The sequence below is a fragment of the Amblyomma mixtum genome, chromosome 3, assembly GCF_055824585.1.
Source record: "Amblyomma mixtum isolate Tamu chromosome 3, ASM5582458v1, whole genome shotgun sequence".
Lineage (NCBI taxonomy): Eukaryota > Metazoa > Arthropoda > Arachnida > Ixodida > Ixodidae > Amblyomma > Amblyomma mixtum.
In genome coordinates, this window is record NC_143014.1 from 276280770 (window position 1) to 276296311 (window position 15542).

The 15542-nt window shown below is 46.9% G+C and overlaps 2 protein-coding genes across 3 annotated transcripts in view; both read left to right on the forward strand.

The window, feature by feature from the left end:
* Window positions 1-10960, forward strand: part of LOC149354967 (uncharacterized) — a 38491-nt gene extending 27531 nt beyond the window's left edge. The window contains exon 5 of one of the 2 annotated variants that reach the window (XM_089583578.1): window positions 10728-10960. The gene's annotated coding sequence lies outside the window, so the exon portion shown is untranslated. Of the gene's footprint in view, window positions 1-9007; window positions 9064-10727 lie in introns of those variants that run through there. The other variant, XM_089583577.1, reaches the window with a different exon arrangement.
* LOC149354968 (uncharacterized) lies at window positions 10441-12140 on the forward strand. The gene is made up of 4 exons (XM_089583575.1): window positions 10441-10579; window positions 10648-10851; window positions 11528-11621; window positions 11714-12140. Exons 2-4 carry the CDS (start codon window positions 10699-10701, stop codon window positions 12013-12015), a joined length of 549 nt encoding a protein of 182 aa, XP_089439701.1. The 5' UTR covers window positions 10441-10579; window positions 10648-10698; the 3' UTR covers window positions 12016-12140.
* Window positions 12141-15542: the final 3402 nt, after the last annotated feature.

The following is a 15542-nucleotide window of genomic DNA, read 5'->3' on the forward strand; positions in this document are numbered from 1 at the left end:
GGGTTCAATGGGGTTCAGAAATCCTGCTGGTCGGGTTGGAGGGGTCTTTCGTCGCTGACAATCTCGGCAGGTTTTCACATAATGTGCGACATCGGCAGACAGTCGGGGCCAATAATACTTGTCTTGAATGCGGCGGAGGGTGCGACAAAACCCGAGATGTCAAGCTGATGGCTCGTCGTGTGAGGCCTGAAGAACTTCTCCGCGCAGACTTAAAGGTACAACAAGGAGGTAGGCTGTCTTGTTCGCTGCAAAGTTCTTCTTCACGAGGACATCGTTCTGCAAACAGAACGAAGACAATCCTTGCTTGAACGAGGCGAGGGGTGAAGAAACATTCCTTTCCAAGTATTCGATGAGACATTTTATGTCGGGGTCCGCGCGTTGCTGTTGTACAAAAGAGCTGGAGCTGATGGGTGTCAGGAAGGCGTCCTCAGCGTCGTCCGCCGGTGGTGCATCTACAGGGGCTCGTGACAGGCAGTCGGCGTCAGAGTGCTTCCGTCCGGACTTGTAAACGACGCTTACATCAAACTCCTGGAGCCGCAGGCTCCATCGAGCGAGGTGGCCGGAGGGGTCCTTCAAACTGGCGAGCCAGCACAGTGCGGGGTGATCGCTGACCACCTTGAAAGGTCGTCCGTACAGGTAGGGGCGGAATTTCGACGGAGCCCAGATGATAGCAAGGCACTCCTTCTCAGTTGTCGAATAATTAGCTTCGGTTTTGGACAGGGAACGGCTAGCGTAAGCGATGACCTTCTCCACTCCGTCGACTTTCTGAACGAGGACAGCGCCTAGGCCCACACTACTTGCGTCGGTATGAATTTCAGTCTCGGCGTTTTCATCGAAGTGTGCGAGGATCGGTGGGCCGGGACTGTAAACGACGCTGAAGTTCCTTGCAGGCTTCCACTAGCGGCGCTTCTCATTTAAATGGCACGTCTGCCTTTGTCAGGTGGGTCAGTGGCTCGGCGATGCGCGAAAAGTTCTTGACAAATCATCGGTAATACGCGCACAGTCCGAGGAATCTGCGCACAGCTTTCTTACCGGCCGGTGGCGGAAACATTGCGATAGCAGCTGTTTTCTGCGGGTCTGGGCCTACTTCCTCCTTGCTAACAATGTGGCCTAGAAAAAGCAACTCTTCATAGGCAAAGTGGCACTTCTCTGCTTTCAACGTTAGGCCGGACGATTTGATTGCGTCTAGCACTGTTCGAAGCCTTTTTAGGTGCTCCTCAAAGTTCGAGGCGAAGACAACGACGTCATCTAAATATACCAGACAAATCTGCCACTTCAGGCCTGCCAGCACTGCATCCATTACTCGCTGAAATGTCGCTGGTGTGGAACAGAGACCAAACGGCATCACCTTGAACTCGAAGAGGCCATCTGGAGTGATGAATGCGGTCTTCTCGCAATCTCTTTCATCGACCTCAATTTGCCAGTAGCCGCTCTTGAGGTCCATCGATGAGAAATACTTAACGTTGCACAGCCGGTCCAACGTGTCGTCGATGCGGGGGAGGGGGTAGACGTCCTTCTTTGCGATGTTGTTCAAGCGGCGGTAATCAACACCGAATCGAAGTGTGCCGTCTTTCTTTCTCACTAGAACAACCGGTGCGGCCCAGGGGCTCTTTGAAGGCTGAATAACGTCGTCGCGCAGCATTTCTTCCACTTGGTCCCGGATGGCTTGTCGTTCTCGCGGCGACACTCGGTAGGGGCTCTGGCGGAGAGGTCGGGCGTGCTGGTCGGTTATAATGCGATGCTTGGCAATAGGCGTTTGTCGGACTTTCGGCGATGACGAGAAGCATTCGCTGTAGCTTCGAAGGAGATTGCGGTTCTGGTCTTGTCTGTTCCGGGGCAGGGCTGGGTTTATGTTGAAAGTGGGCGAGTTCTCTTGGTCAGGCGAATCTTCTGCGGATGGGTCGAAGAGGGCGAAGAAGTCTCGTACGTCGGATATTTCATCGATGAAAGCAATCCTCGTTCCTTTGTTAATGTGCCGGTATTCTTCGCTGAAGTTAGTCAGCAGTACTTCGGCTTGTCCTTTGCGGAAATGTGCGATGCCGATTCCTCGGTCGAGAAGCAACTGCATGTTCCCCTCGATAATGGCTTCCGTGTCACTCGCTTCCGTGGTGCCTGGGGTGACGATGACGCTTGAGCGGGGTGGGACACTCACTTGTTCCCCCAGTCTACTAAGTGAAACGTGATGTTCCGGAGTCCTCGTCGACGGGATGGCCTCGTCCGTGGAAAGCGTGATCATTTTGGATCGCAGGTCGATGATCGCCTGATGCTCATTATGAAAATCCATGCCCAAGATCACTTCGCGGGAACATTGCCGTAGCACTATAAAGGTCGCGGGATAGGTATGTCCCTTGAGAGTCACTCGCGCTGTGCATCGTCCTAATGGCGTAATGAGGTGGCCCCCTGCAGTGCGAATTTGTGGGCCGTCCCAAGCGGTCGTCACTTTCCTCAGCTGCGCAACGAATGGTCCATTAATCACCGAATAATCGGCTCCTGTGTCGACTAGAGCGGTAACTTTCCGGCCGTCGATAACGACTTCTAAGTCGGATGTCCTGGCTCTGGCGTTGCACGTCGTCTTCGGCGTCGGGTCACGGCTTCGTCGGGTATGTGAATCGTGGGTGGGTCGTGTGGTCGAAGCTTTTCTTGATGGCGGCGTCATTTTGAAGGTAGTTCGCGTCGTGGTCAAGGTTGTCGTATGCGGCGTCGGCGTAGTGGGTGCGGCGTCTTCATACGGTGTGGTCGCTGGAGGATCTTCGTCGTTTCCTCGGCAAGCAACCTGACCTCCACAGGTTGCTTTGTTTAGTTTCCCCTACGGGGGCTAGGAGACCTTCCTCGGAGAGCCGCGGCGTAGCTGCGGCCCGGTGATGCAAAGCGTGCGGGGGACGGCGACGGGGAGCGGGAAAGACGGCTTGACGACACGTACTCCACTCTGCGCAGGTAGTCGTCGATTTCCCGTGGTCGCTGGCCGGGGAGCGGTCGTGGGGCGTCGATGGCGAAACCTCGCAGGCCGATGCGTCTGTACGGGCAGTGGCGAAGTATGTGCCCAGCATGATCACAATGGAAACAGAGTGGGCGGTTGTCGGAAGTCCTCCACTGGTCGCATTTCCTAGTTCCGTTGCTTCGCTCGTAAGGTGGGCGGGCGGGAGCAAGGGGTCGTCGTTCTTGTAGAGCTGGTGATTGTCGAAGAGGGCTTGGTCGGTCTCGTCGGGGCGCAGGACTGCGTAGTGCAGCGGCGTAGTTCATGGCTTCAACTTCCGTTGGTGTCGTCTGTGACGGGGAGCCAAGTGCATGCTGTACTTCTTCGCGGATGATGTCCGTGAGTGACGCCACCTGAGTCTGCTGCGTCTGCTGTGTTGGGGACGACGAAGTTCTTCGCGAACAATTTCGCGTATCAAATCTTGCAGCTTATCCCAGCTTGCAAGGGTATCTTCCGGGGGGCTTGCCGTGAGCACTTGAAGTGGTCGATTGTAGTGACGGGTCCTGGCGTCAAGGGTCTTTTCAATGGTGGAAGCTTCAACTAAAAACTCGGCGAGGGTTTTTGGAGTATCTCGGATCAAACCTGTGAACAGTTCCTCCTTTACGTCACATCAGAAAGTTGAGCTTCCTTTCCTCAGTCATGTCAGGGTTGGAGCGCGTGAAAAGGCGTTTCATTTCTTCCACATACACAGTCACGGTCTCGTTTGGGAGCTGAATTCGCGACTGCAGAAGGAGCTCTGTTTTTTCCTTCCGTACGACGCTAGTGAACGTACCCACTAACTGCTTCTTCAAGGTCGCCCAGGTCGTGAGGGAATATTCGTGGTTTTCAAACCACGTTCTCGCAGTGCCATCCAATGCAAAATAAACATTTCGTAGCTTAGTGCTGTCGTCCCAGGCGTTCAGCGCTGCCACACGGTTGTACATGTCCAGCCAGTCTGCTACCTCCTCGTGTGGTTCTCCACGGAAAGACGGAGGCTCACGGGGCTGGAGCACCACGGGCGTTGGCTGTGCACCAGATTCCATTGTGAGGGGCATAGCTGGATAACAGGTCAGCACCTCCACCAGATGTCACGTAGTGGTGACTGCAGTCCGGCCAACAGGAACACAGCGAGAATGTATTTGAAACAAAACTCTCTATTCGGGCTGACCTGCGCCCGCAAAGAACTGAATCACTCGGTGGCGGCATAGCAACAAGCGTGCTCGGCGGTGGTCGAACAGAATGCCCGCCGCTGTCGGCCGTGCCCTTTTTAAAGCTGATAGCGAACATTCGAGATAAAGCCTGGGAAATTACTAGAACATTGAAATCTAACGTTCGACGAAAACTCGTCTGGTCGGGAACATTCTGGCACAAAGTAGAATCGGCTCCGTCTGGATGCGATCAATCGAGATAAATCTAGGTGCGTCTTGCGTCAGAAACGAAGCGCTAAAGCGGCATGGCGGCAGCCTTGAAGCATGAACAAATAAACACAACAAACAAACGCTACAAAGATTCGCGGCAATAGTATCTATTTGGCTTTGTTTATTGATTGCTGCTGCAAAATCATGCACTGCCTCTATAAGTTGCGTGACTGTAGATACGCCCCTGCGGAAGCCGTGCTGCCGGGAATCGGTTAAATTGTGCTCCTCCATTAAAAAAAGATATTAGTTTGAAAATTATATGTTCCATTATTTTGGCGCTTGTGCTCAACAGAGAAATTGTAAATTCGTCTGTAAGATGCTAGGAGTAATTTGTTTTGCACTTTCGGTATGGGCGTAATTTTCGCATACTTCCAGTCAACTGGAAGCGCTGCTTGAGATAAGGTGCTTTAAAAATAACAGATAAGTATTTGGAGCACCGCTCTGCATACCTGTACAGGAAGGCGCTTGGAATCCCATCAGTTCTGAGTGCCTTTTTTGTATTAATGTTCAGGAAAAACGGGACACCTTGTTCTGATATAGATACATCACTTATAGCGGAAGTGTTACCAAGGCATGTGAAGTGTGGTCTTTTGCCGCCATCAAATGTAAATATGGAACAGAAAAATTTCTTGAATGCATTCGCAATTTGTAACTTGTCAGTCACAGTTGCACCATCGATACACATACAACAGAATTGGTCTTTTCTGGGTTTAGAATGCTGGGAGAACTTGGCAGGCGATGAGACAAGGAAAGTTTTCATGGTTACATTATGATAATTATATTTTGCTTTTCTTATGCATCCCTACAGCTGAAGACGCATGTGTGAAAGCTTGAGCATATTAGAAGCAGAGGGAAAATTCCGGATTTGTTTCCTATGTTATTTTTGTTTTCTGCTTTAAGTGCGCAATCTCTTTGGACATCCAGAGATTTGCGTTATGTACACCTTTTTTAGTCCATGGCACGAAATCATTTATACACTTTAACACCGAATTCTTGAAGATTAACCATCAACGGTCGACAGGACATGTCTCGGAAAGAGAGAGGAAGTTGGAAAAGAAGCTGTCTAACGCATTCAAAATATCAACGTCATCGGCACGCGAAAAATTTAGAAATGCACGTTTATAATAATAATAATAATAATAATAATAATAATAATAATAATAATAATAATAATAATAATAATAATAATAATAATAATGTTTATTTCCATCATAACAAATGATGGAGGTGGTGAAAAAAAAGCGAGGACGCTTGACTGAGTTCTCACCACCTCAGGCAGTAGCATACAGCCAGACACATTGCGCTCTGTATATACTGTACATATGCAGCAGAAACAAAAACGAAAGTGCAACAAAAGAATTAACAACACGTAATACAACATTAACACACATAGTAAAGCAAAAATAACACAATGCAAGGCTTCATTCCGAAAGTGGTGTTAGTGCTGCTTATAATGAAGAATGAGTATAATTACAAGCTTTGAATTATAAAATCACGTACGGTGGAAAATGGAATATGAAGGACATCAATGTTTGAATCAATAAATATGTTTAAAAGTAGCGGGAGACGGTAATGAAGCATTTGGTGTCTGTAATTTGTTCTTGTAAGAGGTATAGACCAGTGTGGTTTGTGACGTTGTGGGTATGGAGTCTGGAAATCCTGAAGTGAGGCTAAGTGGGTAATTGTGTTTAAGTAGGCTTTTTGTTCAGTTATGTAAGATTTAATTAACCTGTAATTATATATTTTCTGGACGTTTACAATGCTGAATGTGGTAAACAAGTGCCTGGTTGTGTGTCCGTATGGTAACCCATATATTATTCTCAGCATCTTTTTTCCAGTACTGACAGTTTCTGTAGGTTTGTGTTTGTTGTGGTGGCCCATATTAGTGTGCAGTAATTCAAGTGAAAGCAGAATAAGGCGCGGTACAGAATTATTTTCACTGTCTGTGGCAATAAATTCCTGTGGCGGTAAACAAGACCAATAGCTCTTGATAATTTCAATGATATATCATGAATGTGTTCATCCCACTGCATGTGTTCAGAGAAAACTACACCTAATGACCTGAATGAGTGTACTATTTCAATTCTATTCGACTTGTAGTAAAGGTCGTTTGATAGGTGACATATCTTGTTTTTAGGACAAAAAATGACAATTTCTGATTTCGACACATTAACGGCTAACAGGTTCGAAGTTGACCAGGATTCCAGCGCATTTAATATGTTTTGAACACGCGGTGTAAGATCAGAATTGCTGCCAGGGATGAATATGCTCGTGTCGTCTGCGTAGATTATGAAACGCGCTGTAGGGTCTAGGGCAACAATATCATTAATGTAAATGTTAAATAGGACTGGACCTAATATGCTGCCTTGCGGCACTCCGGACTGAATCGGTCTCACTGTTGATTTAAAGTTATTAATCTGTACGTACTGTGTGCGACATGACAAATAGGATTTCATTAACTAAAGCGATTTCCCTCTTATTCCATAATATTCTAGTTTATCAAACAGTATATTGTGATTTATGCGATCAAATGCTTTTGTGAAATCTATGAAAACTCCAATTACAATCTTCTTCTGTTCGAAATTATTTAATATGAATTCTTTTTGATGAAGTAGAGCGAGTTCTGTTGATATGTTTTTCCTAAATCCGTACTGAGAGTCTGTAATTAGGTTGTGAGCTTCTAAAAACCTCTCAAGACGCGCATGTATCACCTTATCAAGGCCCTTTGAAAAGACTGGCAGGATGCTGATTGGTCGGTAGTTTTAGAGGTCATTTTTATCTCCTTTTTTAAAAAGAACTATTACTTTTGCAGTTTGCATGTTTTGTGGAAAAGTAGCGGTTTCTAAGCATAAGTTATAAATATGTTCAAGCGGAGGGGCAATAATATCAATTACGTGCCTGACAGGAGCTATCTGGATGTCATTAACATCACAGCAGGTGCTGTTATTTATCTCACTAAAGACAGAGATGATCTCATTTACAGAAACAGGCTGTAGGAAAAGGGTAGGCAGATGCCTCTCTCTGGGAAATGATCGTATATCTGTAGGAGTGCTATGCGGAGATGTGAAAAATTCATTAAAAGCATTACAAAGACTATTACCACTATAGTCAGTGCCTTTATATGTAATACTGTTTACCGGTTTATTGTCAGAAGAAAAGCCATCCAGCGAGCGAACTTTTCTCCATAGACCATCTGTACAGTTGCGTGAATCAAAGTACTTTTCATAATAAGTGTTTCTTGCTTTGCGAATGTCGGTGTTCAGTTTATTTCTAAACTTTTTGAATTCTGCCAAACAAGCAGGACTTTTTGATTTAATAAACGATTGGTACAACTTGTTTTTCTCTTTTATACGGCGATACATTTCTCGTGATATCCAGGGTTTCCTTATCTTATTAGAAGTCTTTCTAGCTTTATAAATAATATGCCTTTTATACGCACCACAGAACTTTTCTAAGAATAAATTATATGCTTCGTTTGCAGTAGGTATGGCATGTACGTCTCTCCAGTCAATCAATGAAATATCTGCACGAAAACTTTCGAGAGCTGTTGGTGTGATGTGTTGAGTTGAATGCGGAAGATGGGATGTTCGCTTGCGAATTATTTTCCTGCACAAAAAGTATATGCCCATGTGATCGCTAAGATCACAACACGTGACACCTCAACATATAGATGAGGTTACAATGTTCGTTATGAATAAGTCTATTAGAGTTTCTGTCACACGAGTGGGTTTCGAAGTAGTAATAGTGAAACCAAAGTACTTCAAAAGCATGTCAAAGTTCTCACTGTTAGGTGTAGTGGTCATCATATCTATATTGAAGTCACCACTAATGATCGCATGATATTTATGTTCAGTAATGTATTTAAGGAAAAATTCAAAGTATTCTAGAAAACAGGGCACATCACCTTTCGGTGGTCTGTAGAACACGGACAAAACTGTGTTATTGGTTAGGACTGACACAACTTCAACATCAGCAGAACTACAGCAAAGTACATCAAGAATGTCGGAGTTTAATTTATCACTGGCAAGAATACAGACACCACCACCGCGTGAGGTGCGCCGATTCATAGCAAATGTTGAAAAAGAAGGTAACCAAAAATCACCGTTTTCACTGAGCCACGTTTCTGAAAGCATGATTACATCCAGGCTGAAACCAAAGCTGTCAACTAGAATATTAAATTCCTCATATTTATTTTTTATTGATCGTGCATTCAAATGAAAGCATTTTAAAACAGATTGATGAAACCACTCTTGTGAATGAGTATTGCGTATTTCATATGGCAATGGGTAGCTGTTAGAGGCCATAAAGAAAAAGTCTCACAAAAATTCACGGAGTGCAGCAGCCTAAGAAGCAAGCTTTGCCAAGTCATGTACAGAACTAACGACACACGCAGGGTCGCCTTCCTTTTTGCGCACAAGGATTTTGCCATGGGCATCCCAAACGAATTTGTGATTGTTGACTTTAGCCCATTCCTTTTTTGCCTGTGGGAGGTATCTGGCTCTACGGGTTAAATTTTCACAGAAGTAAATGTCGTCAGTGCAATCCTTTAGAGAACCTTTCAGCCGCAACCATTCATCCCTAACTTCTTGCCTCTCAAATCTAACTAGCATGGCCGGTATTTTGTTCCGTTTTGCAGGAAGCCTGTGGCAAGCCTCCAGGTCGCAAGCACTGACTTCAGATACCTCTTCATTTAGGAACAGTGTTGAGTTTGAAGGCTAAGCATATCATCTTATGGTCTGATATGCCTTCCACGATCTGCAGTTTTGGGCCACGATGAAGCAGTCCATCAGACAAAAGAAATAAATCAAAAATGGACATTGAGCCATTTTGAATGCGCGTGGGCTGCTTTACAAGCAGGGTTAAATAATTAAAAAGGATTAAGTCAGTGAAGGGCTCTGCAGATTTGGACAGTGGTTCAGAAAATCCGCTTTCTCAGCCAGTCGACGGAATAATGAAATAGCCGCCGATTAATATGTTGAAGGAGGTTTTTTGCCCGCACAAAGGAAATCATTAAATTTTTCGAAGAACATATTATCAGAGCTAAGAGGCCTATAAAACGCCCCTATGATAAGGTTAAGATCCCTTAAACAGATCTTAGCCGCAGCGCACTCTATTTCAGGTATGTCAGGCAAGCTAACTGCTTGCAATGGTTCTTTAAACATTATTGCAACTCCGCCACCCCTAGAACTTCTGCCTTTACGGTATATGCACTATCCTGGTCGTGTTATTTCGAAATCGCCGACCTCAGGTTGTACATAACCAAGTTTCTGTTATGATTACTATATGTGGTTTGTGTGCTATTATGCTTTCTAGATCATCTAATTTATTTAGTACGCTCCGAGCATTCAGGTTCAAGCACTGAAAATGTAAGAGGGGTTACCTTTAGTTCACTGTTTCCGCGATTTCTTGCCGGGGTCTGGGCGTCTACCACCGGGGATTCTTATATAATTAACCCTAAATTTTTCAAAGTACCCCAACCCATGAAAATGGAGTAAGTTGGCTTTCTCTGATCGATTATTATAATCTCATATAACAATACAATGGATGGTACTCGAACATTCTAGAAGGTGACTAACAGAACAAGGGCAACAGAACCAGTTCGAGCCGGAGTTTCGGCAGGAAAATTGCAAGAATTTTACGCACTTATTCGACATTAAATAACATTAGACTAAATGGCATTGCATTTTAAAGGGACTATGCAACGAATTAAAAGTCGCTTGTAAATGTTTTCAGTGCTTCGAAATGATGCTAAGACACATTCACACCAAATATGTCTCTTCGGAACTGAGCCGGCAATTTATTGTGAATCTTTAAAAACCATGTTTTTTTAAAATTCGCGGGCCGATTGGTGTTTTCGCAGTGACCGATTTTGAAACTAAAATCGGGAAAATAGACGTCACTAGTCCCGTGACGTCGTCAGGCCACCACACGCTGTCATTCGCTGGAGCCACGGCAGCCACGACGTCACGGGCACACTTTCGGTAGCCTTGAAAATCGTCTGCTCGTGGCGCCGCGCGACCCCCTCGAGCAAGCGCAAGCCACACGCTTCGCACCTTTCCTTAGGGTGCCTCGATGCCTGCCCGCCGCGCCGCCGTTCAGGGTGGTGACAGCCTTTGTAACGCTCCGCGCCGCCGTTCGGCAGACGCGCCGCCATTTTGGTTCGACGTTGCTGCCCGTTGCACGTGTCTCCCGTGCGGTCGACGAGTTGGTGAGGCGGCATTTTCGTGCTCTCGTGAGCAACCGACATTGAACACATTTTCGCGCACGTTCTTGCAGTGTAACAGTATTCTTATCGTTCGCCCGTGGGTGGGTGAACAAGATAAGAGAATGACGGGCTGCTGCGTTCCGCTGTGCAGCGGCTCATGGAAAAAAGGACTGCGGACTTTTCGGTTTCCCCGAGACCCTGAGAGAAGAAAGAAGTGGGAGGCTCAAGTGAAGCGGGAGAAGTGGAAAGCGACTGACACATCGAAGATATGCGAGGTATGTGATCGAAGCTTGCTTGTGACTCGTAGTTTGATAGGGAAGTTGTCTAAGTTGGTCGGCCGTCGTTTAACGCGTAGCATTTCTTCTTCATACGTGACGTGTACAGAATGTGTCCGCGGTGGCTGTGCAGCCTATGTTTAGTATACAGCCGCAAGTGTTATATCGTTGGATAGCTTATGTCCAGTATAACTACGCTGCGCTCATTAGAGGTTTCAATTAATTACTGTTAGTTAATTGTAATTCAATTGCTGTTTACGCTGCATTATTTAGTCATATATTTTTGGAAAGCCTATGTAGGGAGACTTAGGTGCCTTCGCTGGTTTTCCCTTTACTGTTCTGTCTTGTTTGTTTGCAGCTGCAGGTGCGCATGCTTATGTCGCTCTACTTAGTGCGCGCAACGTGTCGCGACTCAGTGCACCTTCACTGCGATCCTGATAGCGGTACGTGAATAATCGAGGTGGTATAAGCCGAAAATTCGATTATGCGAATTTGTTTCAGCATCCCAGTAAATAACCAAAATGTTAGCAGTGATCAGCTCGGTGGTGTCAATGACACTTTCGTGAATATAAGTGCCTCTGCATGATAGTTCAGAAGAGCCTGTCCCGCTTACTCTGTGTGCTTGCATGTGTGGCCTGCTTGTCTCTAAGATTGCTTCCGTGTTAACATTTTCTAGCGTCACTTTGAGCCTGACCAGTACGAAAATGCCAGACAAGACGGGCGGCGGCTGCTGAAGTCTACTGCAGTTCCGACTCTCTTTGATTTTAGACGTAAGTAATGATTTCTTGAGTCATTGTGTTGCTTCCAATTACAATTAAGCGTTATGCTTATTGAATATGAATGCCTTTATTTCTCCATGCAGCGCAACCGAAACGCAGGAAACCTCCTGTGAGGCGACGAAGTTTAGCTGATTCTGCAACTTCAGCTACCGAATCATTTCAGTCGACAGATATTGCCTCACCCGGACCTTCATCTCCCAACGATCAGGAGCTAGACACAGGTGAACTCTGCGTTAGCGATAGCACAGAAGAGGAACAGAAGGAGCACTGTGACATCCTGGATGTTGACTCACTGTCAACGAGCGAAATGCGGAAAGCTCTCCAGGACATGCAGAAGAAAAACTCTCAGCTTAAGGAAAGTCTGTCTGCGCTAAAAAGAAGATGAGGACTGCTACGAGGCAAGCAGCCAAGCTAGAAACAAAGGTCACAATGTTGACTGCCAACTTGAAATATCTGAACGAAGACCAGAAGACAGCTGTAGAAAGGCAGGATAGAACATGCCGCACGTGGAGTGCCGACACAGTAAAAAAGGCACTCCAACTCAAGTTCGCCTGTGGAAGTACAGGTTATGACCTCCTCATAGAGCAAGGCTACCCCCTGCCATCACGGCGCACACTATGTAGAAGATTGCAGCATCTGTCTTTCAAGCCTGGCGTGCTGCATGAAATATTGTCTGCAATGCAAACAAAAATATCTTCAATGAAAGATATGGAAAAAGATTGCATACTATTTCTTGATGAGATGGAAATCCGGAGTGGGATAGAACTTGACCGTGGCAACGATACTCTGCTTGGAATGATAACATTGCCTTCATCTGACCAGCCAGCAAAGCATGCGCTTGTCTTTATGGTGGGTGGCACAAATACCCGTTGGAAACAAGTAATTGCTTTTCATTACACAGGTGCTTACGTCAGTGGAGATGTGCTCAAGGACTTCGTATTCCACCTTATCAAGCTCTGCACAGACATTGGCCTTCGTGTGCGGTGTGTCACTTCTGACATGGGAAGCTCCAACCGCGCGATGTGGAGGTCACTGAACTTAAGGTGGCGGTTCCACTGCCGCCATCTTGCGAGTAGTTCATATTCTGCCACCAGGCTACGACACTGATCCATCACTGAGAAAGTGTCTACCCGTCTTGCCCCCAGCGACCCGAGACTGGTTTTGGTTGAGATGTTGAGATACGTGTCCGGTCCTTTCTTGACCCGTGCACCTGTGCTGCGTGAGGGTTCTTTTGTTGCTGCGCCTGCCTTCAGAGGATTACAAACGAACCATGGCAAGCCCGGCTGCTAGTCCTCGTCGTGCGTGGGGGGAGGTGTTGGCTGGGGTTGTTCCGCATGCTTCTTTCTCTGCCTGTCCCTTGCCAAAGCCAAAGAGAGTGGGGCGAGCCAGGGCAAAGAGGGTACCGTCTTTGTCCAAACGGCGTCAGAGGTGAGGTGATCCTTGTTCGGGATAAGGATGCCAGCACGGGAACAGAGGACCGTTTCCTTCTCTCTCTTGTTTAGCCTTGGCTAAATAGCCGCAGAAAGCTGTACTGTCGATGTTACTATCTGGAGGGCCTCCTTTGAGGGAATGTGCCGTTTCGTTCTTGAGTTTTACGCGACTACAGACTTTCCTGTTTTCAATGTCGTGACATATATTAGTGGGAGCAAAGAAAAAGAAAAAAATAATGCTGCCCAGCCCGCATCGCAAAAGGCACAACGTCGACACAGTGGAAACTTGGGAGAGTTAGTGATAACTGTCGACATAATTGCACAGAGCAAATTAGTAAGTAAGCGAAAAGAGGAAGCGGACGCCAAAAATAAGGAAGGTGTGAAATAAAGAAAATTAATTATGTTTATGTCCCATGTATATATTTCTAGCGTTTTTTTTTTTTTCAATGAACCTTATAGTTGAAATCGGTGCCTTTCTTGTGTCCTTCCTTCTGCCCTCGTCTTTTGCGCGTTCAATCACTTCGTCACTGTTGATGCATAGTAATATTAGTAGTAGTCGGAACACTCCTGGTCTAGAGTGTAACCTGCTAACTATAGCGCTGAAAAAAAATATATTTTTTTTATCAAATGATATTGCATTTATGATAAGAAAACTATAACAAAGACAGCTATACAATTTAGTCAACGCTCAGCGGATGCCTGTCCAACCTTATAAACTATGGTTGGTAAAGAAAAAGGCAGAGAGAAGTGGGCAATTGTCAATTTCTGTTTACCCTTGAGATGAATCGACATTGCGCAAGAGACGTGAAATTGCTATTGAGAGGGTTAGCACCGCAGGGTGTCGGAATGTGTTTACCTCAGAAGCAAATATTCGTCGTACATGCGGCGGCACCTTGCAACCAATTCCGATCAACTTCGACGGAACTTTGCCAAGGCTCACAAAAATGCAGTATATAGATGCATACCATTCACGAGGCGGACTCGAGACTTTTTTATAGACATTGTACGAAGAAGAACGGGGGGGGGGGGGGGGGGGGCGAGGTGTGCAGGAATGCTGCCAAAAAAAAGGGGTCGGCTACAAAGCGATAGTTCTGTAGGCACTCAGGGCGACCCCCTCCCCTCTCTCGTTTGGACCCTCAACTGCGTGCTCTTATTCATTTTAGACGTACGTCTTTCTTGTATCCAGTTTGCATCATTAGGTTGCTTATTCCCTCCAGAATTTTCCATCGCGTGTTGAAATGTATATCTTTCTAACCTTGCGTCGATTTGCCTCGATTTGGTTGGGTCAAAGATTGAAAAAGTGCGCCCGCGTATGTGTGTGTGTATGCGTGCGTGTCCACGCGCGCGTACCTGGAAACTGTAGGAACAGCTGCTATTTTCACACCGTCTATTGTCAGGAAACTATAGCCTCGTTTACATGAACCCGACTTCGGCGGGTCGAGCCAGGAGATCGAGTTGAGCAAGGTCAGCCCAACTTGACTGCATGTTTACATGAACTCGATTTTAGCAAGTCGCGACCGGTTCAACAGCAGCGGCACCAAGCGTCGAACGGCGCAGCGGGAAAGGGCAGTGGCAGCCGGGAAGATTGCGGCATGCACGGCTGCCTCGCAGGCGCTACGGCGCAAGCGAATAACAGGTTCGCATTTATCACCCCTCCTTCCACTAACCCTACTCAGACCGGTTTACGTGCTGTCTGCTGTTGGGGTCGAGTGAGTCAACCCACCCCCTGCAGCGGAGTTGACTGGACTCGCTCCCTCGACTCCCGGACCCGACTCGTTTACATGAACCCAGTAACCGGTTTTCAGCTCAAATCCTCCACTCAACCCGTCATGTAAACACCGCTTATAACGTGCTTGTAATCATTTTCCGAGAATTCCTTTTCCTGCGGCGCTAGTCTACCCCGCCTGCAGGAGGGGCGCGCAGCAAGGGGAGGGGGCGGTCCTTTGTGCCAGTTCCCGAAAAGGGGACTTCTCAGCACTATAGTCGGTTACAACAAAAGAACGAAGCGGCACACGCAACTCAGACGGAGCTCTCCAGCCAATCACGTCGATTTGTGTGGCTGTGCATGCAGCCAAGTCTGCGAAAGAGAACGAAGGAGTCGGCGCTTTGTCCCCGTGTCGCCGACGGTGGATGTCCTTTGTTCGGGATAAGGCTAAAAGAATAATAACGCAAAAAGAAAGGAAGAGATTTTGCTGCCCCGGCATCCGCCATCGTCTCTAGGAGCACCTGAGCAGGAGCAGGGGAAAAGACAGGGAGAAAGGCGAAGGTACTAGTAGGTGTGGTGCCCCCGTTAATTGTCTCAGCTGCACTGGACACTAAAGGGGGAGGGGGGGGGGGGGAGAGGGCTGGGCTGCTCACCTTTCGCATAGATCCGCGCGAGAGCGTCTTTTTCGCAAAAGCGCTGAATGCTACAGGTGGGGTCATATTCGGCAACAGACGGTCGTGGCAGCTTCAGTCTCCACTGCTGTCGCGGCGCACCTGT